The 26,635-nt window shown below is 50.1% G+C and overlaps 1 protein-coding gene across 2 annotated transcripts in view; it reads left to right on the forward strand.

The window, feature by feature from the left end:
- Window positions 1-26,635, forward strand: part of LOC140399255 (ral guanine nucleotide dissociation stimulator-like) — a 183,856-nt gene that overhangs the window by 45,879 nt on the left and 111,342 nt on the right. Inside the window, exon 1 of one of the 2 annotated variants that reach the window (XM_072488694.1) lies at window positions 9,634-9,754. The exons of the other annotated variant lie outside the window; for it this stretch is intronic. Within the exon in view, the coding sequence (XP_072344795.1) occupies window positions 9,665-9,754 (90 nt within the window). The 5' untranslated portion in view covers window positions 9,634-9,664. Of the gene's footprint in view, window positions 1-9,633; window positions 9,755-26,635 lie in introns of those variants that run through there. 2 annotated transcript variants of the gene reach the window in all.

Here is a 26,635-nt window from a genome sequence, read left to right on the forward strand (position 1 = left end):
TCTTGACAAATACATGAATAGGATGGGAATAGAGGGATACGGGCCCAGAAAGTGTAGAAGACTTTAGTTAAGACAGGCAGCATGGTCGGCACCGGCTTGGAGGGCCGAAGGGCCTGTTCCTGTGCTGTACTTTTCTTTGTTCTTTGTTGTTCTCTCAGCCTCCGTCTCTCTAGGAAGAACAATCCCAGTTTATTCACTCTCTCCTCATAGCTAATACCCTGCATACCAGGCAACATCCTGGTGAACCTTTTCTGTACTCTCTCCAAAGCCTCCACATCCTTCTGGTAGTGCGGTGACCAGAATTGGACACAGTACTCCAAATGTGGCCTGCTTGACGATGAACTTGGATATTGCTGAAAAGCGAGACATGTTGCTGAAGCTTTTTGCCTTGCACTCAGCAGGACAAATGCAGGAATGCCAAATTTCACAACAATTCGCACCGCGGGAGTAAAGGGCAGCGATTGATGAGCAAGTCAACTCTGATTGGCCCAAGTGTTGCCGTGGATCAAGCAACAGAGAACTGTGGCATGAGTTGTTGTGATCATTTGAAGTTTGGTGTTCCTGCATTTGTCCTGATTGGCGCCGTGTGAGCAGCGGCAGCAAAACGTCTCCACTTTCAGTGATAGTCAAGTGGCAGTGTATCTATGTAAGTGAAGGGAAGGAACTGATTGGCTGAAGTTTTGTTGATAATGGACCAGTGCCCACTCCACTGTTTTCAATGGAGAACAGGAGTTACAGAGCAAGGGGGCGGGATTATCCGAGACTCCGTGTCGAAATCGCGATCGGCGTGGGGGCGGAGTATGGGCGTCAAACCCAAGATCGGGTCCGACACCGCTCCCGTGATTCTCCGGTCCCTGGAGAATCGCCGACAATCACTGAAAGATGCCCCCGCGGCGATTAACCGAGTGCAGCTGGCCGAGTTCCCGATGGCGTGGTACTCTCATGAATCCACCCGTCGGGAACTCGGCGTGGCGGCTGCGGACTCAGTCCGCGGCTGCCCTGGTGGGAGGGGTGGGGGGATCATTTACAGGGTGGGGGGGCCTCCAGGATGGCCAGGCTACCGATCGAGGGCCGCCGATCCGCAGGCGCATTAAACAATAGTCATGACGTATTATTTTGCAGCAGTTTTGATGAAGCAATCGGCCGGGGTCCCGTATTGGAATAAACTCATTGAAGCTTTATGTTGGTGAGGCCTCGGATGGGTAAATGCATCATGGTGGGTGGGATAAATAATCAGTTTGGAGCTTCTGATCTCGTTGTTGTACAGTGATCTCTGCGTCAGAATGGGTTAAGCTGGGGGAGTATCTCCTTCGCTCCTCATAGCCAGCGGACAACCACTGCCAAAGTTCAATGATTGCCAGTAGCTCATTGCAGCAGCATGCGGCAAACTTACCCACTGAGGAAAATAGGGCCAATTACCCACCTCATTCTAATTATGAAAAGGGCGTAGCAGAGACAGTGAAAACTCACCAGCCAGTCTAGTAAAATTACCACCAGATGTGGAAACAATTGTGACGTTTCTAGAGCATCTCATTACACTCCCACCCGCCCCCTCACACACAAGTCTCAAAGCACCTCACACGCAATGGGCGGAATTGTCCTATTCTGAGACTAAGTCCCGTGAGGATGTCGGGGGTGGGGAGGTGGGGGGGGTGGGGTTTGAGGGGGGGGGGGGGGGGGGAGTAGGAATGTTTGCTGCGGTAACTGGCGGGGAAATCCGCCAAATCATCGGGCCCCAAACTCATTAATTATGCACCTGGGTGTTTCACACTGTCCTCAGTGGTAGAGAGGGCCTGGATGAACGCCATTGTGTCTGGGCATCATATTCAAATATGGCGGCCAAAGTCAGTGAAAAAAGAAGGTGGATCTCTGGGAACATTCTGAGGCTGGAAGATAGAGACTCTCCAGGATACCTGGAAGGCCCATCTGCGGATGTTGACCCCGCCCATTGCCAATGGTGTTCGGGGGTCGCTGGCGGCCTCCATCTTGAACTTTGAAGCAGCCTCAGGCATTATTCAGCCACCAAAAATTCAAGCCAACTTGAGACCAATTTCTGGGCCTCCTGCCATATTCTCCCACCATGCCCGCATATTGTACCTGCCAGTGGGGTCTTGGGAGAATTCTTTCCAATGGCTCACATTGGCCCCTGTGACATTGGCAAACTTGATCACCTCTTTGCATGGCAAACTTGCACTTTATGTATAGTTGAGAAACTTTATACCTGGAGGCAGTGTAAGTCAAAAAGTCAGTGTGTTTGAAGGCTGATTATAGGAGAGAAGTGTGGTGAGCAAGTGTGGGGGGTGTGGGGTGGAGTTCTGTGGTACAGGTATTAGGAAAGAGTAAAGGTAACTTTACTCTTTCAACTGTCTTGTTGCTTTGAGAAAGTTTCATCGCAATGTTGAAGTTGTGGCCTGATCGAGAGTCAGTGAAAGGCGGCCTGAGATTCTTCAGTGGAACTTGGTTTGACACCGCAGTATCAAGCCGGGTCAAAAAAAGTGCTGAAGGGGACTCCCCGCTTCCTCAGTCTCTTCCCCTCCCACACAAATACCCCGCCTCCATCGGCACTTGAGTGCAGAAATGTCTGCCCCCGGCTCTCCCTGAGAGAGGAGCTCATTCCTGGGCAATAGTACTGGAAACATCAAGCCAACCATAATGTAAACTGGGTACTGCCCAGTTTAAGCTGTCTGCCTGAGATCCCTTAGGGTAAGGCTCAATGTTACAAGATTCAACCACAGTGAGAATGCAGGGAAGAACCCAACTGAGGATCAGTGAGTCGCTCTTTCGTCTTAGGAATCAGAAGGTTGTGGGTGGAAGGCCTACTCGATAGACTTGAGCACATAATCTAGGCTCTCACTGTCGTGCAGCGTTGGGGGAATGCTGCACTGTTGAAGTGCTGCTTTTTGGATGAGTTGTTAAGCTAAAGCCCTCTCTGCCCCCTCATGTGGTTGCACTATCCCATGGTTTACATCGCTGGTGTCCTTGTTAATATATCTCCCTCAATCAAAAACAGATGGTCTGGCTGTTGACACGTAGCTGTTTGTGGGAGCTTGCTGTGTACAAATTGACTGCCAAGGTTCCTACATTACAGCAAACGTACTCAAACATGCTTTGGAACATCCTGAGTACATGAACGGTGCTATGTAAATGCAAATTATTATTTTTTTCTAAACCAGTTTCACTGGTAGCTTACCTCAAATACCACAAATGCATTTGACGAGTTTGTGTTGATTTGAGAATAACGTAGCATTGGGTTTCAGTGCCAGGAAACATGCCTATCCTAATAAAGTATCAAGATGCACCGTCGTAAGATATTTTCTGTTACTAATGACAGAGAAAGGAGGTGGAACGAAGAACGCGAGGATTTCAGGAAAGGAAATGAAAGAAAAAAACCTTGGGCGGGATTCTCCGTCCCGCCAGCCGGCCAATGGGGTCGGCCCCACATCGCCGGGAAAACCCCGGGCGTGGGTGCGCTGCCGGCGCAATGGAGAATCCCGCCAGCGGAGAATCCAGCTGTGCCTTTAACAACTTCAGGAATTTGTGCCTCACCGGCAGTGAAGTTTTAAACAGTCAATGTGAGAATGTGGGAAACATGTCAGCCACAGTAAGATTCCACAAACAACAATGTGATAGCTACCATATCATCTGACTTTAGGCATTGGTTATTGCGCAGGGCACCAAGCATAACTTCCCTGCTCTTTGAAGAAATAATGCCATGGGGATCTTTTATTTATTTTAAAAAAAATTTAGAGTACCCAATTCATTTTTTCTAATTAAGGGGCAATTTAGCGTGGCCACTGCACATCTTTTGGGTTGTGGGGGCGAGACCCACGCAAACACGGGGAGAATGTGCAACCTCCACACGGCCAGTGACCCAGAGCCGGGATCTAACCTGGGACCTCGGCGCTGTGAGGCTGCAGTGCTAACCACTGCACCACCGTGCTGCCCGTATGGGGATCTTTTATACCCACCTGAGAGAGCAGGTGAGGCTTTAACATATTGTTGCAGACAGGAGAGAGACAGTCAAACTGATTTCTGCTTACCACCTGTCCAAAAGCAGAAGAAGATGAATTAGTGTTTTCCCAATCCCTCCGTTTTTGGGATCTAGTTCATTAGTAATCCACAGCAAACTTGGGTTAGGATTAACTCAGAAGGTTAGTTTAATGTTCATGTTGAAAACCCGGGTAAGGAGTGTTCGCAGTCCCACATTCCGTGCACGTGCACCCACATGCACGCACATACGTAGACACACAGCACACGCATACACAAACACACACAAGCATGCACACATACATGCGCACCATCACAGGCACATACACAGACACACATACACAAGCATACACACTCACAGACACAAACACACACCTGCACACACACACATGTGCAAACACACACACACACACACATGCACATAAACAAAGAGACTGAGTAAGTTCTGTAGGTGATGATGCAACATTTTTAAGCAGAGCCAGACTTGGTGGGCAGGTTGTTGTTGTGTCTAGAGGAGCCTGCTTTCTGCTGGTTCACAAATTGAATATTAAAACAGCAGACTATTTCTCAATTCTCCAAAGCATATAGTGATTTCAGAGTCGTCGCCGTGACCTTCGTTCTACACAATGACTTCAAAAGGGATGCTTATTCAGCGTATGGAATTGAGTTTGATTTCAGGACTGAGAATGTACAGTAGTTGAAAGAGTTACCATCTACGTTGAAGGTTGAGAAACCATTGTCTAGTCAGATCCACTGATTCCACTAGCAAGGTGAGCTTATCAGATGCAAATATAGATCCCTGTAGTTCCCTTTGGAATGGGTCTGAACAGTCCCGGGTGTAAAACGAGGATTCTTGTCCTTTGTGATTGCAGGTAGTCTGCACAATGAGGTGTGAGATTTCAGAAACTGGGAAAATTATTTTGTCCTTGAAACTCCTGGGGACAAAGAGCCGACTCTGTGGTCAGGTGATTTGCCGCAGTCATCTTTTCTTGGTTTAGCAGAAAATCCATTGAATATAAATCGCAATAAGGATAAGCATACAGAGTAGGCTTTCTTTTCATGTCTTAGGAATCGAACAATATCATCCCAAAGCTGTTAGAGACATCATCTATGTATGTTCTATGTATGTTCTATCATCTCCTCAGCCTGGAATTTGTGCTTGGGTCCTGGGGTGTGTCTTGAACCCACAACCTTCTCTCACACAGGAGAGAATACTGTGTACTCAGGCATAGCTGATAGCTGGAACTCAGAAACAGACCAGACGGACCGCCAAGCCAAACAATTCAGGAACCAATTTGAAGAGTTGGGGAACGTGAATTTATTACTTCTTTTGCCTCAAGGGGTTTTATAACCATAGAATCCTACAGTGCAGAAGGAGGGCATTCGGCACATCGGGTCTGCACTGACCCTCTGAAAGAGCACCCAACCCCCCCCCCCCCCGCCCCCCCAACTCCACCCTATCCCCATAACCCCGCCTAACCTGCACATCCCTGGACACTAAAGGGCAATTTATCATGGCCAACCCACCTAACCTGCACATTTTTGGACTGTGAGAGGAAACCGGAGCACCCGGAGGAAACCCACACACACACGGGGAGAACGCGCAGACTCCGCACAGACGGTCACCCAAGGCCGGAATTGAACCCGGGTCCCTGGCGCTGTGAGGCAGCGGTGCTAACCACTGTGTCGCCCCGTTTGTTGATGTAAACGATTGGCCCCGTTAACCTCAGCGCTCAGTTGTCAAAAAAGGAGCCGCACATAATTTTCTGAGTAGGCCGTTTTTGTCCTGTAGCAGCAGCTGCGGAATGTTCCTGAACTTTAACCTCTAAATCCATCGGCCTGCAATAAGGAAATGAGGAAACAAGCAATATCTGTCATGGACAATAGTGACTCATTTTACATGGCAACCGTAACCAGGCTTTATCTGAATTGAATCTGCTTGTTCACTTATAAATGTTCTGTGACGGTTATCTTCATTGGAATCCCTGGCGCTTTAAAGGGGCAGTGTCTTCGCTGAGTTTAATGAAATGTTAGACTTTTGAAAGAGGTGCGTGTTGGCTGCAGGAAGCAGGCCTCAGGCCTCAGTGCTGCCCGGAGAATCAATTTACCTTACAAGTACAATACCCACTGCCATGCTTAGTCTTGTCAGTCAGATCTTGCATATATTTGGTCACATGTTTTGAAGCCTTTGCGGGGTGGATGAAGGCAGGCTTACTTTACCCCCCCCCCCCCCCCCCCCCCCCCCACCACTCCATTGCTGATCTGAGCCGCCTCTATCTCCCGTTGATGCCAGAACTGAGGGGCGATAATGAGCAGGCGAGGCTAAGGCTCCTTTTCTCCTGCAGAGTGAAGGGGGGGGGGGGGGGGGGGGGGGGCCTGTCCCCTGAGGCCTCTGAGATTATGAGAGCGTTTGATAGGATAGGCCTGCGTTACTCGTGGCGGGGATGAGCCCAAAACAGGGACCAATAAATATAAGATGGTCGCTGATTAATCTAACAGTGAATTCAGGAGAAACCTCCTTGTCCTGGGAGTGGTGGGAGTACGGAACTCACTGCCTCAGGGAATGGTCGAGGAGGCTATCATGTTGAAATCATGAGAAAAGATTTTTTTTTAAATATGAGGGAGAAGGATATGAGGGTAGGGTTGAGCTTTTTAAAACAATACCTTGCGTTGATGCCATCGGGGTGGGCCTCTCAACCCCGTTCAACCAGGAGGGAGAGTCCCCAGGGTGCTGGCTGGGAAACGTGTGGACTTTCTATCCCTGGGTGGAGGAGGGTGGGAGGCCGGGCGATGAGCAGGCCTACAGCTCCCAGAAGACACTGCAGCCAGGTCGCCGGGGTTGCGAGGAGAGCACTGACGTCACTCGTCAAGTGGAACGCAAGAGGTTGAGGTGATGGGTCAGAGTAGTGGCAGGATACGGCCGTGGCAGAGGGTAGGTGGTTCAGTTAGGATTGAGATTTCCTTCTTGCTGATGTTTCCAGTATCTCCCCCCCCCGCAATCAGTGTGCATCGACAGCAGTAAGAGGAGGCAGGGCAGGATATGCATTTATGTATCTCTTTTCATAGCCAACTAATAAACCCGAGAACCTGCTCGCGCCACTTTGCTGGGTTCCATGATGTTAATTCCGCTCACATCTCCCCGCAGTATGTCCAGCCAGAGCTGACAATCCGTAATCCTGAAGGGCTTCAGCGTTGTTGGGCCTACACCGAACCAAGATGGCCGCCCCGTCCGATCGGACTCTGTAAAACAACAAGAAACAAACAGAAAATGGCAATACGCCAACGGGCCTGTCACCTGAAAGAGAAGAAATATGTCATTTTCTCAGGTTCTGAGAGTACAGGACATAGTGTTGACCAATCATTCGTAGGCCCACGTTCCTGCCTGTACCAATCCAATGTGTGACACTGGGTTCTTATCCATGTATGGACAGAATCGTTTTAGTCTCGTGAGCATTAGAGCTCGTGTTTTTCCCTCAGCCAAATGAAGATACATTATGACATGCTGTCAATACAGGATTGTCGTGGGGCAGGAGTAAACTATGTCGATGAACCTCCACCGGTCCACCTATCATCCACATGTAGTTTGAACCTGAATTTAAATAAATCAATCTGAATACTACCTGACAATTGTACTTTTATTTCTCAACTCTCTGATGTGTTTTTTAGGCAATTTATTGTATCATTGCCCCTATATAAAACATCGATCTACGTGCGACTGTATTATTCTCTGTAAATCTGTTAAGACCCTTACCTGAGGCGGCACGGTAGCACAGTGGTTAGCACTGTTGCTTCACAGCTCCAGGGTCCCAGGTTCGATTCCCGGCTTGGGTCACTGTCTGTGCGGCGTCCGCACCTTCCCCCCGTGTGCGCGTGGGTTTCCTCCGGGTGCTCCGGTTTCCTCCCACAGTCCAAAGATGTGCAGGTTAGGTGGATCGGCCACACTAAATTGCCCTTAGTGTCCAAAAGAAATGTTGGCTGGGTTGTGGGAATAGGGTGGAGGTGTGGGTGTGGGTCGGGCTGATGCAGACTCGATGGGCCGAGTGGCTTCCTTCTGCACTGTGGATTCTATGGTTCTATGCTCCAGTCATTTTTGTATTGTTGTTTCGCTATCTCATCCTTTCATCTTTCTGTCCCTTATCTTTGTCTCGTCATTACACTAACTCTGACCCTCCCCTCTCCCCATCATTAGCAACTGTGCCTTTCACCAGAGGATCTGGCACAAGGTGACCAACAGACCTATTTAAAAAAAAAGTAAGGCTTCTATTTATATAGCGCCTTTTATACCACAGGGCATTCCAAAGCACTTTCCAGCTTTAAGCGTAGGTGCGGTGGTAAAGTAGGAACGGTGGAAGCCAATTTGCGCACAGCCAGGTCCTTATCTGTGATAATGATAATCTGTTTTAGTGATGTTAACTGAAGGATAAATCTACGGCCAGGGCCGTGATGTTAAACCCCTTGTTCTCCTTCAAATTAATGCCATGGGACCTACCACATTCACCTGAGGGGGCAGGCAGGCCCTCAGTTTAAGGCCTCATCCAAAAGACAGCACCTCCAGCCCTGCAGCACTCCCTCAGATCCACATCCGGTTTGCCCGAAGAGCCATGGACACCCCGTTGTCTTGTGGGGGTGGGGCGGGCAGAAAGGATCGCTGTTTAGCACAGGGCTAAATTGCTGGCTTTGAAAGCAGACCAAGGCAGGCCAGCAGCACGGTTCAATTCCCGTAACAGCCTCCCCGAACAGGCGCCGGAATGTGGCGACTAGGGGCTTTTCACAGTAACTTCATTGAAGCCTACTTGTGACAATAAGCGATTTTCATTTCATTTCATGGCACGACTTAGGAAAGAGCTCGGGAGGTTTTGCTGGTGTTCTGGGCAATATTCATCGCACACCTGGGCCTACATTTTCCCATCCCACCTGCTGTGGGAACCAGGGCTGGTGGGATGGATAATTTGACGGGCCAGCAGAAGGAGCGCTGACTTTAGGCAGGAATCTCCGGTCCGGATCGGAAAATCCTGCCCTTAGCTTCTAAACGGATAGATTTGGCCTTCACCGCGTTGCAATCCGTGGGATCTTGCTGTGCCCGAATTAGCTTGTGTGTTTCCTACTTTCCAACAGTCTCCATACACGTCAGAAAGACTTAATTGGCCGCAGGGCTCTTTGGGACTTCTGTGAAGGGCGCTACATAAATGCAAGTCTTTCTCTTCTACATCCAATCATGTTTGCAGGCAATTGTTTGAAGAGCAAGAGCAGCAACGTAGCAGCTTTCACAGAAATTGTGACCAGTTTGATTTCACTGGCACACAATCTCCAAGAGTAAGTGTGGCTGAGCCTCACTGCTGCAGCCACTCCAGAATGGAAATGAACTGTACAGTGTGCTTTATGTTCTGAAGCGTTTTGACAGCCACTTGCAAATCTGGGAGCGTGTTCCAGCATGCAAAGGGAAGTCGGTGAGCTGGCCAGCTGAAAGCTGCCACTTTCTCGAGGGCTACACTGAAACCGGAACCGAGAGGAAGGAAGCTTTGTACAGTATCCGCCTAATTCGGTGCAAAACGGAAACAGGAGTGAGGCGGACTTCCTCCCGCCCGTCACTGTGCGCTACTCACCGGCAGGCGTATTTGGAAACGACCATGTGAGGTACCATCCAAAGCTCGGGTGTTGTCAGCACAGGAGGAGGGGGATGGATACAGAGACCAAGTCGCTGTTCAGCCTTCAAGCGGCACTGGCGCAGCCTGTCAAATGCTGCATGTTTGACCTGCTCGCAGGCTTGGTAAGTGCAAACTTCCTCTTTGGCAAGGGCTTGAAATGGACAGCTCCCTGGATTCACCAGTGGGGTCTATTTATTAACGTGTCTGGACAACTGAGAGGTGGAGGAGTGAACAGAGGAGAATACAGACACACACACACACACACAGACACACTCATACACACACACAGACACACACACACACACACTCATACACACACAGACACACACACACACACGCGCACAGACACGCACACGCACAAAGACACATACACGCACACAGACACACATACGCAGACACACCCACAGACACACATACGCACTGCCACACACGCACACAGACACACGCACACACAGACACACACGCACAGCCACACACACACGCACAGCCACACTCACGCACATACACATACACACACACGGGAAACGGCATTCTGCTTAACAACAACGCTTGCCCATTCTGTGAGCCCCACGGTGCTTTGCATTTATTTATTACGTCTTGCAGTGCAGAGAGAATTTAGACTTTCAGGCTCTTATTTTGTCTTGGGGGTGTGATGTGTGAGAATTCGTAACAATATGAAAGAAACAATAGAGTTGTTAGACGTTCATCGATCATACCGTGCTTAAAATTTTGAGAACGTGCCTGTGATGGACCTTGGCATGTTTTACCTTGTGAGAGGTGTTACACAAACATAAATAGGGGATGTGGTGCTGGGGCTGTGGATCTTTGACATTTTCTTTAACAAGTCTGCTGTCTGGAGAGGACGTTACTGCTTGTGACAGGATCCAGAACTGGGGCGAAATTCTCCGGAAACGGCGCGATGTCCGCCGACTGGCGCCCAAAACGGCGCAAATCAGTCGGACATCGCGCCGCCCCAAAGGTGCGGAATGCTCTGCATCTTGGGGGGCCGAGCCCCGACCTTAAGGTGCTAGGTCGGCGCCGGACGAATTTCCGCCCCACCAGCTGGCGGAAAAGGCCTTTGGTGCCCCGCCAGCTGGCGCGGAAATGACATCTCCGGGCGGCGCATGCGCGGGAGCGTTAGTGGCTGCTGACGGCATTCCTGCGCATTGGAGGGAGTCTCTTCCGCCTCCGCCATGGTGGAGACCGTGGCGTAGGCGGAAGGAAAAGAGTGCCCCTACGGCACAGGCCCGCCCGCGGATTGGTGGGCCCCGATCGCGGGCCAGGCCACCGTGGGGGCACCCCCCGGGGCCAGATCGCACCCCAGAGCCCGCCCGCGCCGCCTTGTCCCGCCGGTAAGGTAGGTGGTTTAATCTACGCCGGCGGGACAGGCATTTTAGCAGCGGGACTTCGGCCCATCTGGGCCGGAGAATCGCGCGGGGGGGGGGCCGCCAACCGGCGCGGCGCGATTCCCGCCCCCGCCGAATATCCGGTGCCGGAGACTTCGGCAACCAGCGGGGGCGGGATTCACGCCAGCCCCCGGCAATTCTCCGACCCGGCGGGGGGTCGGAGAATCTCGCCCCTGTTTACTGTTTAAAAATGAGGGCTCGCTCATTTAAGACAGAGATGAGGAGACGTTTTTCTCTCGTGAGTCTTTGGAACTCGTTTCCTGAAAAGGTGGTGGAAACAGAGTCCTTGAATATTTTTAAGGCAGGGTAAGCAAGGAGATGGCAGATTAACGAAGGGTAGGCAGGAATCTGGAGTAGCGGTTAAAATCAGCCGTGAGCTTATTGAATGGCGGGGTAGGCTCGAGGGGCCGAGTGGCCTACTCCTGCTCCTAATTCGTGAGCTCATATTGTTTTGAGTCTCCTACTGCTGTGGTTCCACCAAAATGGAATGGACCCGCCCCTCCCACCCTTCCCTGACTGGTGGATTTTGGAGGTTGGCAGAAAAAGCACGAGTCACAGGTTGGCAATGCCCCTGGACAGCTGCCTTGAGCCTCCGCTCTGGAATTACCTCCCTAAACCTCTCCATCTCTCTCCTCCCACCAGCCAAACTCCAAGCTCTTCGACCAGACCTTTGCCCACTTGTCCTCGTACCTCCGTAAGTGGCTCAACGTCTATTATTGTCACAAGTAGGCTTACATTAACACTGCAATGAAGTTACTGTGAAAAGCCCCTAGTCGCCACATTCCGGCGCCTGTTCGGGTACACTGAGGGAGAATTCAGGATGCCCAATTCACCTCACAGAACGTCTTTCGGGACCTGTGGGAGGAAACCGGAGCACCCGGAGGAAACCCACGCCGACATGGGGAGAAGGTGCAGACTCCGCGCAGACAGTGACCTGAGCCGGGAATCGAACCGAGGACTCTGGAGCTGTGAAGCAACAGTGCTAACCACTGTGCCACCGTGTCGCCCCTATATAGAAAATCCCACCGCCGGCTAGTGCCAAACTACCTCGGCCACCAGAGCACATGCTGCAGGGCGCGGGGAAATTCCTGCTCCGAGAGCCCCATTGACAGCAGTCAGGTGTGAAAAAGCCACCACAGGCCCGTGGCGGACAGCCTCTGTTGCCACCAAGTATGCTTCGGGTGGGGGGAGGCGGGAGACCCTGCCCAATATGTCTTTGTCGCCCGTTTCACCCCTCCCCAATGACTTTGGCCGACTCTTTAAGAGTCTATCAGGCGGCGGCGACCTGAGCAATCCTCCCACGTCTTGAATCATCCTTGGTACCAGCTGATAGGATGGTTGGTGCTCCATGATCGGCGTGAGTTATCGACTTCCACCATTGATATGCTAAGTAGCCAGCATCCCCCGAGCTGTCGGCCGAGGGTCGACACAGGGCTTATTTGGGGGGATGTTAATGCTTCTATCACTATTCAGGAAAGGGATAAAGTAGGAAGGTCAGTCAGGTCGGCAAGCATTGGCGGAGGGGATGTTATTGGAAACCATTATTTAGGACAAAGTAAACTTGCGTTTTGATTGGAATTTAAATTTGTCTGACTAACTTGATTGTATTGTTTGAAGTAATGGAGAAGGCTGTTCAAGATAGTACTATAAATGTAGTATGGACTTTCAGAAGGTGACCTGTCAGACAGGAAGCTCATTAAGAAGATGGAAGCTCTGGAATTAAAGGGAATCGGTTAAAAAATAAATTAGTTTCAGTGTGAGGAAGCGAGGGGCGATGGTGGGTTAGTGTTTCTCAAACTGTGAGGTGGTGTTCCCCAAGGCTTAGCTTTAGAGTCATTACTTTTTAGAATTTGTATAAATGACTTTGGCATTGGGGCCAGCTTGCAGATGGTATGATGCTTGGCAAAGTAGCAGAGCGATGAAGATAGTTACAGGGTTCAGGATATCGACAGGATGGTGAAATGGGCAGAAGAGGTATTGCAGATGGAGTTCAATATGGAGAAGTGTTAAGTGCAGCACCTTGGAGGGCAGCACGGTGGCGCAGTGGTTAGCACTGCAGCCTCACAGCGCCGAGGCCCCAGGTTCGAGCCTGGCCCCGGGTCACTGTCCGTGTGGAGTTTGCACATTCTCCCCGTGTTTGCGTGGGTTTCGCCCCCGCAACCCAAAGATGTGCAGGCTAGGTGGATTGGCCACGCTAAATTGCCCCTTAATTGGAAAAAATGAATTGGGTACTCTAAATTTATTTTTTAAAAAGAAAGTAAAGCACTTTGGGAGGATTAATATGGAAAGACAGCTTTAGATAAATGGCACAGTGTTTTCAAATGTGGATGAACAGCGAGCCTTTTCTGTCCATGTACACGACATCATTTGATATGGTGCCAAAAATGGGTTATTTGTGTTTAGAAATAGAAGAATCCTAGCAGAATAAAATATAATATCAAGAGAATATCACTTGATATTATATTTAATATCTAACATAAATCACTGGTTAGGCCTCAATTGGTGTACAGTTGATAACTTTGAGCGCCACACCTCTGTAGAGATGGAATGGCCTTACTTAGAAAGGGTACAGAGGAGGTTCTACCAGGATGGTACCAGGGATGAGGGGCTTCAATTATGAGGAGAGGTTGGAAAAGTTCAGACTATTCTCTTTGGGACGGACAGCACATGAACAAGGAGCAGGAGTAGGCCATTCGGCCCCTCAGCCCTGGTCTGCTATTGAATAGGATCATGGCTGAGCTGATTGTAACTTCAAAGGGAGGGGAGGCGGGGGGAGAGGTGAGCCCCGATCGTGGGCCAGACCCCATTGGAGGCCCCCCCGGGGACGGAGCCCCTCTCCCCCCCCCTCACAGGCCGCCCCCCGACCCTACGCGCAGAATTCCCGCCGGCAGCGACCAGGTGTGGACGGCGGCGGCGGGACTCTGCTTTTTCCGCGCGGCCGCTCGGTCCATCCGGGCCGGAGAATCGGTGGCCCGGTCACATACAGCGTCCCGCGACCGGCGGCGCGCCAAATGCGCCGGCGCAAATGGCGCCGATTCTCCGCACCTCGTCGGGGCAGCGCGGGCCTGGGAGAATCCCGCCCCTTATTTTTAAACAGTGTCCCTTGGTTCTAAATTCTTCCAGAAGGGGAAACATCCTCGACACATCCACCCTGTCAATAACCCTCAGGATCTTATATGTTTCTATCAGGTTGCCTCTTACTCTTCCAAACTCCAGCAACACAAGCCTAGCCCGTCCAACCTTTCCTCATAAGACAGCCCACTTGTCCCAGGTATTCGTCTAATAAGCCTTCTCTGAACTGCTTCCAACACATTTACATCCTTCTTTAATTTTTATTTCCATAAATTTAGAATATCCAATTCATGGGCGAAATTCTCCCGAAACGGCGCCATGTCCGCCGACTGGCGCCCAAAACGGCACCAATCAGACGGGCATCGCGCCGCCCCAAAGGTGCGGAGCCGAGCCCCAACATTGAGGGGCTAGGCCCGCGCCGGTCGAACTTCCGCCCCGCCAGCTGGTGGAAACGGCCTTTGGTGCCCCGCCAGCTGGCGCGGAAATGACATCTCGGGGCGGCGCATGCGCGGGAGTGTCAGCGGCCGCTGACAGTTTCCCGCGCATGCGCAGTGGAGGGAGTCTCTTCCGCCTCCGCCATGGTGGAGACCGTGGCGAAGGCGGAAGGGAAAGCATGCCCCCATGGCAGAGGCCCGCCCGCGGATCGGTGGGCCCCGATCGCGGGCCAGGCCACCGTGGGGGCACCCCCCGGGGTCAGATCGCCCCGCGCCCCCCCCCCAGGACACCGGAGCCCGCCCGCGCCGCCTTGTCCCGCCGGTAAGGTAGGTGCTTTAATTTACGCCGGCGGGACAGGCAATTTATCGGCGGGACTTCGGCCCATCCGGGCCGGAGAATCAAGCGGGGGGGCCCGCCAACCGGCGCGGCGCGATTCCCGCCCCCGCCGAATCTCCGGTGCCGGAGACTTCGGCAACCGGCGGGGGCGGGATTCACAGCAGCCCTCGGCGATTCTCCGACCCGGCGGGGGGTCGGAGAATGTCGCCCCATTTTTTCCCATTAAGGGGCAGTTTAGCGTGGTCAATCCACCTAGCCTGCACATCTTTGGGTTGTGGGGGTGAAACCCACGCAGAGACGGGGAGAATGTGCAAAGTCCACACGGACAGTGACCCAGACCCGGGATCGAACCTGGGACCTCGGCGCCGTGTGCCGTACGCATTAAATAAGGGGGAGAAAAAGCTATCAGTTCTGCTTCGTTCTTCTTCCTAAATTTCTGCAGCTTAGCAGAAGAATCATGTACGGTATGTTATACTGAGTTATTGTGCACAGTGTTGTTAGACACTGTTATAGGATATAACTCTCCATGACGCTACAAGTTAAACTATCGTGCAATTTACGGTAAGCAATGTCTTGGGACTTTTGACAGGAAATAGAAATGTATCGATTTAGAGAAGTGTTTCCAATGATCTAGAAAGGTAAGTATACGTAATTAGCTGAAATGACTCACATTTACATATAAATACACCATATCGTTAGTAACTTTATATAATTTTCACTGACTTCTATCTATAATTTCTTGTTTCCTGTTCTATGTATATTTATATGTACCTTATCTTGTGTATATTTATGTTACTGTGCCTGGCTGATATTGCTGCTCCTTTGACTTGTTCAACTTGCTCAATTTATTCATGTACAAAACCTTCTCCATTGTCCCCTACCAATAAAATAAGGTCAATGTACCAAAGCCTATGGGGTTGTTAGTTACATACAACTACAGGGGCTGGTTTAGTGGGCTAAAAGCTGGCTTGTAATGCAGAGCAAGGCCAGCAGCGGGGGTTCAATTCCCGCACCGGCCTCCCTGAACAGGTGCCGGAATGTGGTGACTAGGGGCATTTCACAGTAACTTCATTGAAGCCTACTTGTGACAATAAGTGGTTATTATTATTATAACTCCCTCTTTGCCAGTAGTTAATGGTAATAGTTTAGTCTTCAACGGTCAACTGTTGATCTGACCCTGTTGTTCAGGTGAGTCCTACTCTGGTTGTCCTCTCATGACCTTTGACCTGACTGCGCTCTGCGCCAGGAGGTGACTGGCTTTACCCTTGGGCAAGAACCTGACCCAACCCTGCTACAGAGGCAGAGGCAGCAGGGGGGTTGGCGTTGCCAAACCTGCTTCATTATTATTGGGCGGCGAATGTGGACAAGGTGCGGTGGTAGTGGGAAGGAGAAGGGGTAGAGTGGGTTAGGATGGAGGAGGAATCTTGTAAGGGGCCTAGTTTGAGGGCTATGGTGACGGCAGCATTGCCAATGGCTCCGAGTAGGTATTCAGGGAGCCCAGTGGTGCAGTCCACGGTGAAGATATGGAATCGGCTGAGGAGGCATTTTAGGGTGGAAGGGATGTCGGTGCTAACGCCACTGTGCGAGAATCATGGGTTTGAGCCGGGGTGGATGGATAGTGTATACAGGAGGTGGAGGGAAGTGGGGCTGGTCAAGGTGAGGGATTTGTATTTGGAGGAACGGTTCGCCAGTCTGGAGGAGCTAAGGGAGAGGGTAGAGCTGCCGAGGGGTAGTGAGTTCAGGTATCTACAGGTTAGGGACTTTGCACGAAAGGTCTGGAAGGGGTTCCTTAGGTTGCCGGGATACACCCTGCTGGAGCGACTGCTGCTTCCGGATGTGGAAGGGGTGGGAAGAATTGGGGATATATATAAGTGGCTGGGCGAGCGTGTGGTGAAGATCAAGGAGAAATTGGAAGCGGAGTTGGGAATGGAGGTCAATTGGGGAGTATGGAGTGAGGCACTGCGAAGGGTAAACGGGACCTCCTCTTGTGTAAGGATGAGCCTGACACAGTTTAAGGTGGTGCACAGGGTGCATATAACTCGGGTGAGAATGAGTGGGTTCTTTCAGGGGGTAGCAGTTGAGTCTGAGAGGTGTGGGCGGAGGCCAGCGAATCAGGCGCAAATGTTTTGGGGTTGTGAAAAATTGGGAAGATTCTGGGCGGGGGTGTTCGCGGTCTTAGCCAGGATAGTGGAGGAGGGAGTGGACCCGGACCCTTTGGTGGCGATATTTGGGGTTTCAGAGAAGCCGGAGCTCATGGAGAGGAGGAAGGCCGATGTCATGGCCTTCGCCTCTCTGATTGCACGGCGACAAATTTTGCTGGAGTGGTGGTTGGCAGCGCCACCGGGAGTAGCGGCATGGTTGGGTGACCTGTACGACTTCCTGTGGTTAGAACAACAAAGAACAAAGAACAAAGAAATGTACAGCACAGGAACAGGCCCTTCGGCCCTCCAAGCCCGTGCCGACCATACTGCCCGACTAAACTACAATCTTCTACACATAGAGAAGGTAAAGTATGAGTTAAGGGGCTCAGCAGGGGAGTTTGAGAAAAGGTGAGGTGACCGTGTTTGAGGAGCTGTTCATCGCAGGGGGGTGGGTGATTGGGAGGGGGGGTGAAGAAGGAGAAAAATCTGTACAAACTGTATAGTTGATTGTTGGGTAGAATGTTTCCTGGGGTGTTTATTTGCTGTAACCTACTTTGATACAAGTTTGAATAAAATGCGTTTTTTTTTAAAAATGAACCTGACCCAAACCTCAGTCTCAGGTCGATCACCAAAGCCCCTGCTCCACCCCAAACTGACGGACAGAAATGCCGCCCCAATTGAATACTATCCGGCAACACCGTGCTCCACCGGAAGTAATGATTGTCTCTATGCCCAAGGCCCCCAGTCTTCAAAAAGTGGGGCCAGGCCACCTGGAGCTCTGCCCAAGGGCGGTGTTGAGTTTTGCCAGGCTACTTTACGGCAAGGCCCAGAGACTGAGGCGGCAGAGGTCTGGCTATGTGCATTGTCAGGACTCGGAGTGTATGTTAGTGCCAAGGCTTAGGGTGGGGCTGGTTAAGTTGTGTTCCGAGATGCGTGGGTACAGGAGATGTCCATTGAGGAGACGGGTTGAATTCCAAAAGAAGGAAGAATCTCAAAGAGAGTTTAAGGAGGTTCAGGCAGAGGCAGAAGGTTGGTTGCTTAAATCAACAACAACGACCGCTGTTGATATAGCAGCTTTTTTGTAATGTAATAAAACTCTCCACAGTGCTAATCCAATTTTAGAAAAAATGACATTGTGGAAAGGAAGAAGACATCAGGACAGGTGACTGAAAATTTGGAAAAGAGGTAGGTTTTAAGGAGCAAATTCATGAGCTTGGGCCCAGGTTGCTGAAGGCTCAGGTGGTTGAGGATCCAGGTGGTTGAAGATCCAGGTGAGACTGAGGGCCCAGATGACTGAGGACCCAGGTGTCTGGAGGCCCAGGTGGCTGAAGACCCAGGTGTCTGGAGGCCCAGGTGGCTGAAGGCCCAAATGGTTAAAGGCCTAGTTGGCTGAAGACCAAAGGAAGTGGGGGGGTGGCTGGGGTTGGAGTCGGAGCCACACACAATTCTTGGAACCCCAGACTTGGGCAATTCAATATCACTCACCACAATCCTGAACGCAGGAGGAGTCCATTTCGGCCTATTTTTCTTCCTTGAGTGTTTCTCAGACACTTTCTCTCAAGCACTAAAATAAATTTTGCCACGGGAGCAATTTTCAACTTTACCCCCGGGCAGTAACCATGTGGGTCGGATAGCTGTCCCTTGTAAAACCCACCCAACTTGCATCCCATTGAAAATCCACCCTGACAGGTTACCGGTCAGGTGGCATACATGAGGGAGGCCATTCGGCCCATTGTATCCATTCTGGTCTCTGCAGGTGCAACTTGGCGTTAGTCCCCCTCTCATGCCTTTTGCCCAGAGTCCAGCAGGAATTTTCCATTCAGGTGACCAAGCAATGCCTTTTTGAAAGTCTATAGCCTGTGAGTCAATCACAGCCGCTTGTGGTAATATAGTTGATATTCTGATAACCCTATTACATATATAAATCTCTCTTAATCGTTCCCTTTATGCAACCAGAATTAATCCTTCCTCCAGTTCAAGCTGCTGTTCTTTGTTCACGATCAGCTCACGCTGACACTCCCCTTCCACCTATTGCAGGTTCTTCATTTTTCTGTTCCCATTCTTCTCTGCTTTTATCGCCCGCTCCCCCAGGACCATTCTCGGCCGGGATTTTCCGGCCCCCTCCCGCGGCCTCTTTTCCGGGGACGGAGGCGGCACACCGTTGGCTGACAGCGGGATCGTTCAGTTCCACCGATGTTTCCGTTGTGTTGGATGGCTTGTCCGCCCCACTGCCAGCTGGGAAAGCTACGGGGGCCAGGGGGAGGGGTGGGAGGGGTTCACCTTCAGCGGGATCTGATACTTTGCATCAGTCTTCACCAAAGAGAAGGAATTGGTAGATGTTGAGTCTGGAGAAGGGTGTGTAGATAGCCTGGGTCACATTGAGATCCAAAAAGACGAGGTGTTGGGTGTCTTAAAAAATATTAAGGTAGATAAGTCCCCAGGGCCTGATGGGATCTACCCCAGAATACTGAAGGAGGCTGGAGAGGAAATTGCTGAGGCCTTGACAGATATCTTTGGATCCTCACTGTCTTCAGGGGATGTCCCGGAGGACTGGAGAATAGCCAATGTTGTTCCTCTGTTCAAGAAGGGTAGCAAGGATAATCCAGGGAACTACAGGCCGGTGAGCCTTACTTCAGTGGTAGGGAAATTACTGGAGAGAATTCTTCGAGACAGGATCTACTCCCATTTGGAAGCAAATGGACGTATTAGTGAGAGGCAGCATGGTTTTGCGAAGGGGAGGTCGTGTCTCACTAACTTGATAGAGTTTTTCGAGGAGGTCACTAAGATGATTGATGCAGGTAGGGCAGTGGATGTTGTCTATATGGACTTCAGTAAGGCCCTTGACAAGGTCCCTCATGGTAGACTGGTACAAAAGGTGAAGTCACACGGGATCAGGGGTGAGCTGGCAAAGTGGATACAGAACTGGCTAGGCCATAGAAGGCAGAGAGTAGCAATGGAAGGATGCTTTTCTAATTGGAGGGCTGTGACCAGTGGTGTTCCACAGGGATCAGTGCTGGGACGTTTGCTGTTTGTAGTATATATAAATGATTTGGAGGAAAATGTAACTGGTCTGATTAGTAAGTTTGCAGACGACACAAAGGTTGGTGGAATTGTGTATAGCGATGAGGACTGTCAGAGGATACAGCAGGATTTAGATTGTTTAGAGACTTGGGCGCAGAGATGGCAGATGGAGTTTAATCCGGACAAATGTGAGGTAATGCATTTTGGAAGGTCTAATGCAGGTGAATAATATACAGTAAATAGTAGAACCCTCAAGAGTATTGAAAGTCAAAGAGATCTAGGAGTACAGGTCCACAGGTCACTGAAAGGGGCAACACAGGTGGAGAAGGTAGTCAAGAAGGCATACGGCATGCTTGCCTTCATTGGCCGGGGCATTGAGTATAAGAATTGGCAAGTCATGTTGCAGCTGTATAGAACCTTAGTTAGGCCACACTTGGAGTATAGTGTTCAATTCTGGTCGCCACACTACCAGAAGGATGTGGAGGCTTTAGAGAGGGTGCAGAAGAGATTTACCAGAATGTTGCCTGGTATGGAGGGCATTAGCTATGAGGAGCGGTTGAATAAACTCGGTTTGTTCTCACTGGAACGAAGGAGGTTGAGGGGCGACCTGATAGAGGTATACAAAATTATGAGGGGCATAGACAGAGTGGATAGCCAGAGGCTTTTCCCCAGGGTAGAGGGGTCAATTACTAGGGGGCATAGGTTTAAGGTGAGAGGGGCAAGGTTTAGAGTAGACGTACGAGGCAAGTTTTTTACGCAGAGGGTAGTGGGTGCCTGGAACTCGCTACCGGAGGAGGTGGTGGAAGCAGGGACGATAGTGACATTTAAGGGGCATCTTGACAAATATATGAATAGGATGGGAATAGAGGGATACGGACCCAGGAAGTGGAGAAGATTGTAGTTTAGTCGGGCAGCATGGTCGGCACGGGCTTGGAGGGCCGAAGGGCCTGTTCCTGTGCTGTACATTTCTTTGTTCTTTCTTTGTTTGGGATAGGAAGATCCCACTGGCGTGTGGGGCCGGAAAATCCCATCTCTTGCCCCTCCGCCTGGCCCCGCGTCTTTCTTTTCTCCTTCGACCAGCTCCTACCTGCTGACACTGTCACCGAGAGTGAACGCCGCTGCTGCGCGCCATGGCTTGGACCAGGTCCTTGTGGGGAAGACCGGGCCTACATGTATTTTCATCCGTAAATGCATAATTCAGAATACATCACGAGGGGTGGTCGGCGTGCGCAATTAAAGGATGCTTGGGCTTTCTGCCGGTGAAGAGCTGAAACTTGACAGACGATATGAGAGAAAACTTTGCGATTCTGTCTTTGAAAGGTCGGCAGGAAGCAGGTTGTTGTTGTCGATCAGCCTCCACCCCTGACGAATAGTGTGATGCAGTGGAGGGATCCACAGTTTCGTTAACTGTCCTTCCATCGCCATAATCATCATGGTTCAGCAGGCCATTCAAGGGGAGGGAGTAAATAGGCAAGTTGCAGTTGTAGGGGATTCTATTATCAGGGGGATAGATAGTATCCTTTGTGAGCAGGATAAAGAGTCCCGCATGGTATGTTGCCTGTCCGGTGCTAGGGTGCGGGACATCTCTGACCGGCTTGAAAGGATACTGGAGAGGGAGGGGGAGGATCCAGTTGTTGTGGTCCATGTCGGTACCAACAACATAGGCAAGTCTAGGAAAGAGGACCTGTTTAGAGATTATAAAGAGCTAGGATTCAAATTAAAAAACAGGTCCTCAAGGGTCATAATCTCCGGATTACTGCCCGAGCCACGTGCAAATTGGCATAGGGAGGCAAGAATCAGGGAAGTTAACACGTGGCTGAAAGAGTGGGAAAGAGGGGTTCCTTTTCATGGGACACTGGCATCAGTTTTGGGACAGGGGGGACCTATACCGTTGGGATGGTCTCCACCTAAACCGAGCTGGGACCAGTGTTCTGGCGAAAAGAATAAATAGGGTGGTCAATAGGACTTTAAACTAAAGATTGGGGGGGAAGGGAAAGTTAGGGAACCAAGAGGTGAAGTAATCAGTGGGAAGCGTAGCTGCTTAGGTATACAAAAAAGCACGAAAAGACAAAACTCAGGAGAGGTTACGATAGTCCCCATCCCACAAAGTATGACACAGTGTATGGAAAGGCTCAGTAAACCAAGGTCCACCACACTAAGAAAACAAAAAGGGACGGTCAATAGAGAATTAAAGGTGCTATATTTAAATGCGCGCAGTGTACGGAACAAGGTAGAGGAGCTTGTGGCCCAGATTGTGACTGGCAGGTATGATGTGGTAGGCATCACAGAGACGTGGTTGCAGGGGGTTCAGGGCTGGCATTTAAACATCCAGGGATTCACAACCTATCGAAAAGACAGGGAGGTGGGCAGAGGGGGCGGGGTTGCCTTGTTAATTAGGAATGAAATTAAATCAATAGCACTAAATGACATAGGGTCAGATGATGTGGAGTCTGTGTGGGTAGAGTTGAGGAACCACAAAGGCAAAAAAAACATAATGGGAGTTATGTACAGGCCTCCTCCTAACAGTGGCCAGGACCGGGGGCACAAAATGCACCACGAAATAGAAAGTGCATGTCAGAAAGGCAAGGTCACAGTGATCATGGGGGACTTCAATATGCAGGTGGACTGAGTAAATAATGCTGCCAGTGGACCCAAGGAAAGGGAATTCATTGAATGTTTACAGGAGGGCTTTCTGGAACAGCTTGTGATGGAGCCCACGAGGGGACAGGCCATTCTGGACTTAGTGTTATGTAATGAGCCAGACTTGATTAAAGATCTTAAAGTAAGGGAACACTTAGGAGGCAGTGATCATAATATGGTAGAATTCAATCTCCAATTTGAAAGAAAGAAGGTAGAATCAGATGTAAAGGTGTTACAGTTAAATAAAGGTAATTACAGGGGCTTGAGGGAGGAACTGACAAAAATCGACTGGGAGCAGAGCCTAGTGGGAAAGACAATAGAACAGCAATGGCAGGAGTTTCTGGGAGTAATTGAGGACACAGTACAGAGGTTCATCGCAAAGAAAAGAAAGGTTGTCAGAGGGGGGATTAGGCAGCCATGTCTGACAAAGGAAGTTAGGGAATGCAACAAAGCAAAAGAGAAAGCCTATAATGTGGCAAAGAGTAGTGGGAAGTCAGAAGATTGGGAAGGCTACAAAAACAAACAGAGGATAACAAAGAGAGAAATAAGGAAAGAGAGGATCAAATATGAAGGTAGGCTAGCCAGTAACATTAGGAATGATAGTAAAAGTTTCTTTAAATACATTAAAAATAAACGGGAGGCAAAAGTTGACATTGGGCCGCTCCAAAATGACGCTGGTAGTTTTGTGATGGGAGACAAGGAAATAGCTGAGGAACTTAATAAGTACTTTGCGTCAGTCTTCACAGTAGAAGACATGAGTAATATCCCAACAATTCCGGAGAGTCAGGGGGCAGAGTTGAATATGGTAGCCATCACAAAGGAGAAAGTGCTAGAGAAACTAAGAGGTCTAAAAATTGATAAACCTCCGGGCCCAGATGGACTACATCCAAGAGTTCTAAAGGAGATAGCTGAAGAAATAGTGGAGGCGTTAGTTATGATCTTTCAAAAGTCACTGGAGTCAGGGAAAGTCCCAGAGGATTGGAAAATCGCTGTTGTAACCCCCTGTTCAAGAAGGGAACAAGGAAAAAGATGGAAAATTATAGGCCAATTAGCCTAACCTCGGTTGTTGGCAAGATTCTAGAATCCATTGTTAAGGATGAGATTTCTAAATTCTTGGAAGTGCAGCGTCAGATTAGGACAAGTCAGCATGGATTTAGTAAGGGGAGGTCGTGCCTGACAAACCTGTTAGAGTTCTTTGAAGAGATAACAAATAGGTTAGACCAAGGAGAGCCAATGGATGTTATCCATCTTGACTTCCAAAAGGCCTTTGATAAGGTGCCTCACAGGAGACTGCTGAGTAAAATAAGGGCCCATGGTATTCGAGGCAAGGTACTAACATGGATTGACGATTGGCTGTCAGGCAGAAGGCAGAGAATTGGGATAAAAAGTTCTTTTTCGGAATGGCAACCGGTGACGAGTGGTGTCCCGCAGGGTTCAGTGTTGGGGCCACAGCTGTTCTCTTTATATATTAACGATCTAGATGACGGGACGAGGGGCATTCTGGCTAAGTTTGCCGAGGATACAAAGATAGGTGGAGGGGCAGGTAGTATGGAGGAGGTGGGGAGGCTGCAGAAAGATTTAGACAGTTTAGGAGAGTGGTCCAAGAAATGGCTGATGAAATTCAACGTGGGCAAGTGCGAGGTCTTGCACTTTGGAAAAAAGAATAGAGGCATGGACTATTTTCTAAACGGTGACAAAATTCATAATGCTGAAGTGCAAAGGGACTTGGGAGTCCTAGTCCAGGATTCTCTAAAGGTAAACTTGCAGGTTGAGTCCGTAATTAAGAAAGCAAATGCAATGTTGTCATTCATCTCAAGAGGCTTGGAATATAAAAGCAGGGATGTACTTCTGAAGCTTTATAAAGCATTAGTTAGGCCCCATTTAGAATACTGTGAGCAATTTTGGGCCTCACACCTCAGGAAGGACATACTGGCACTGGAGCGGGTCCAGCGGAGATTCACACAGATGATCCCAGGAATGGTAGGCCTAACATACGATGAACGTCTGAGGATCCTGGGACTATATTCATTGGAGTTTAGGAGGTTGAGGGGAGATCTAATAGAAATTTACAAGATAATGAATGGCTTAGATAGATAGGGTGGATGTAGGGAAGTTGTTTCCATTAGCAGGGGAGACTAGGACCCGGGGGCACAGCCTTAGAATAAAAGGGAGTCACTTTAGAACAGAGATGAGGAGAAATTTCTTCAGCCAGAGAGTGGTGGGTCTGTGGAATTCATTGCCACAGAGGGCGGTGGAGGCCGGGACGTTGAGTGTCTTTAAGACAGAAGTTGATAAATTCTTGATTTCTCGAGGAATTAAGGGCTATGGAGAGAGAGCGGGTAAATGGAGTTGAAATCAGCCATGATTGAATGGTGGAGTGGACTCGATGGGCCGAATGGCCTTACTTCCGCTCCTATGTCTTATGGTCTTATGGTCTTATCATCATTATTATGGCCAACCCGGCGTTTACTTCTATTCGGTGTCAGTATTTTGTGGTCATCTATTTGGGTCTCAGCTGTGAGTCAGTGGGTAGCACACTTGCCTCTGAGCCGGAAGGTTGTGGGTTCAAGTCCCACTCCAGGGCTTGGGCTCAAACAGAAGACTGCGGCGCAGTGCTGCGGGAGTGCTGCACTGTCAGCTGAGGTGCCATCTTTTGGATGAGGTGTTAAAGAGTCATAGAGGCCGACTGCACAGAAAAGGCCATTCGGCCTATCTCGTCTGTGCCAGTTAAAAACCATCACCGTAGTATTTTAATCCCATTTTCCATGCCTTGTGTGCCTTGGCATCGCAAGTGCACATCTAAATACTTCTTAACAGAACATAGAACATACAATGCAGAAGGAGGCCGTTTCGCCCATCGAGTCTGCACCGACCCACTAAAGCCCTCACTTCCACCCTATAACCTTAACCCAATAACCCCTCCTAACCTTTTTTGGACACTAAGGGCAATTTAGCCTGGCCAATCCACCGAACCTGAACATCTTTGGACTGTGGGAGGAAACCGGAGCACCCGGAGGAAACCCACACAGACACGGGGAGAACGTGCAGACTCCGCACAGACAGTGACCCAGCGGGGAATCGAACCTGGGACCCTGGCGCTGCGAAACCACCGTGCTAGCCATTGTTCTACCGTGCTGCCCCTGTTATGAGGGCCTCTGCCTCCATCACCCTTTCAGGCAGCGAGTTCCGGACTCCCACCCGCCTCTCGGTGAAAAGGTTTTCCTCTAAATCTCCTCCCCTTACCTTAAACCTATGCTGACAGGTCATTAATCCCTCCACCAAGGGGAAAGGTTTCTTCCTGTCCACTGTACCTATGCCCCTCATAATTTTATACATCTCAATCGTGTCCCCCCTCAGTCTCCTCTGGTGCAAGGAAAACAACCCGAGTCTATCCATTCTCTCTTCATTACCAGGCAACATCCTGGTAAATCGCCTTTTAGTAACTTGAGGAAGCCAGCGGAACTGGAACAAGTGTTGACTGAAGTATGTACAATACGCTGCCCATGGCAGTACCTCTCTCCCAATCTAGTCCCAGGTGGGACAACCAACAGCCCTGATTGGGCTGGCCTTAAATTTAAGTCTAACGAGCTCCAACTGGGTGACTTCCGCCCCTACCTAGGAAGCTCGTACTCCACGAGTTCGACGGGGAGATTGACTATGGTCTCCCTGTGGTCCTCATGGGGGTTATGACACTTCTCTGCACCCTTACCAGTGCCATCATCTCCCTCCTATAATGTGGATTCCAGAACTGCCCACAATACTCTAGCTGTGGCCCAACCAACGTTTTATACAGTTCCAGCATAACCTCCTGCTCTGAAACTCTGTGCCTCGGCTAATAAAGGCAAGTATATCATATGCCTTCTTAACCACTGTATCCACCTGCTCTGCTACCTTGAGGGACTGGTGTACATGCTCACCAAGGTCCCTATGATCCTCGTGCGTCCCAGGGTCC

The sequence above is a fragment of the Scyliorhinus torazame genome, chromosome 22 (genome assembly GCF_047496885.1).
Source record: "Scyliorhinus torazame isolate Kashiwa2021f chromosome 22, sScyTor2.1, whole genome shotgun sequence".
Lineage (NCBI taxonomy): Eukaryota > Metazoa > Chordata > Chondrichthyes > Carcharhiniformes > Scyliorhinidae > Scyliorhinus > Scyliorhinus torazame.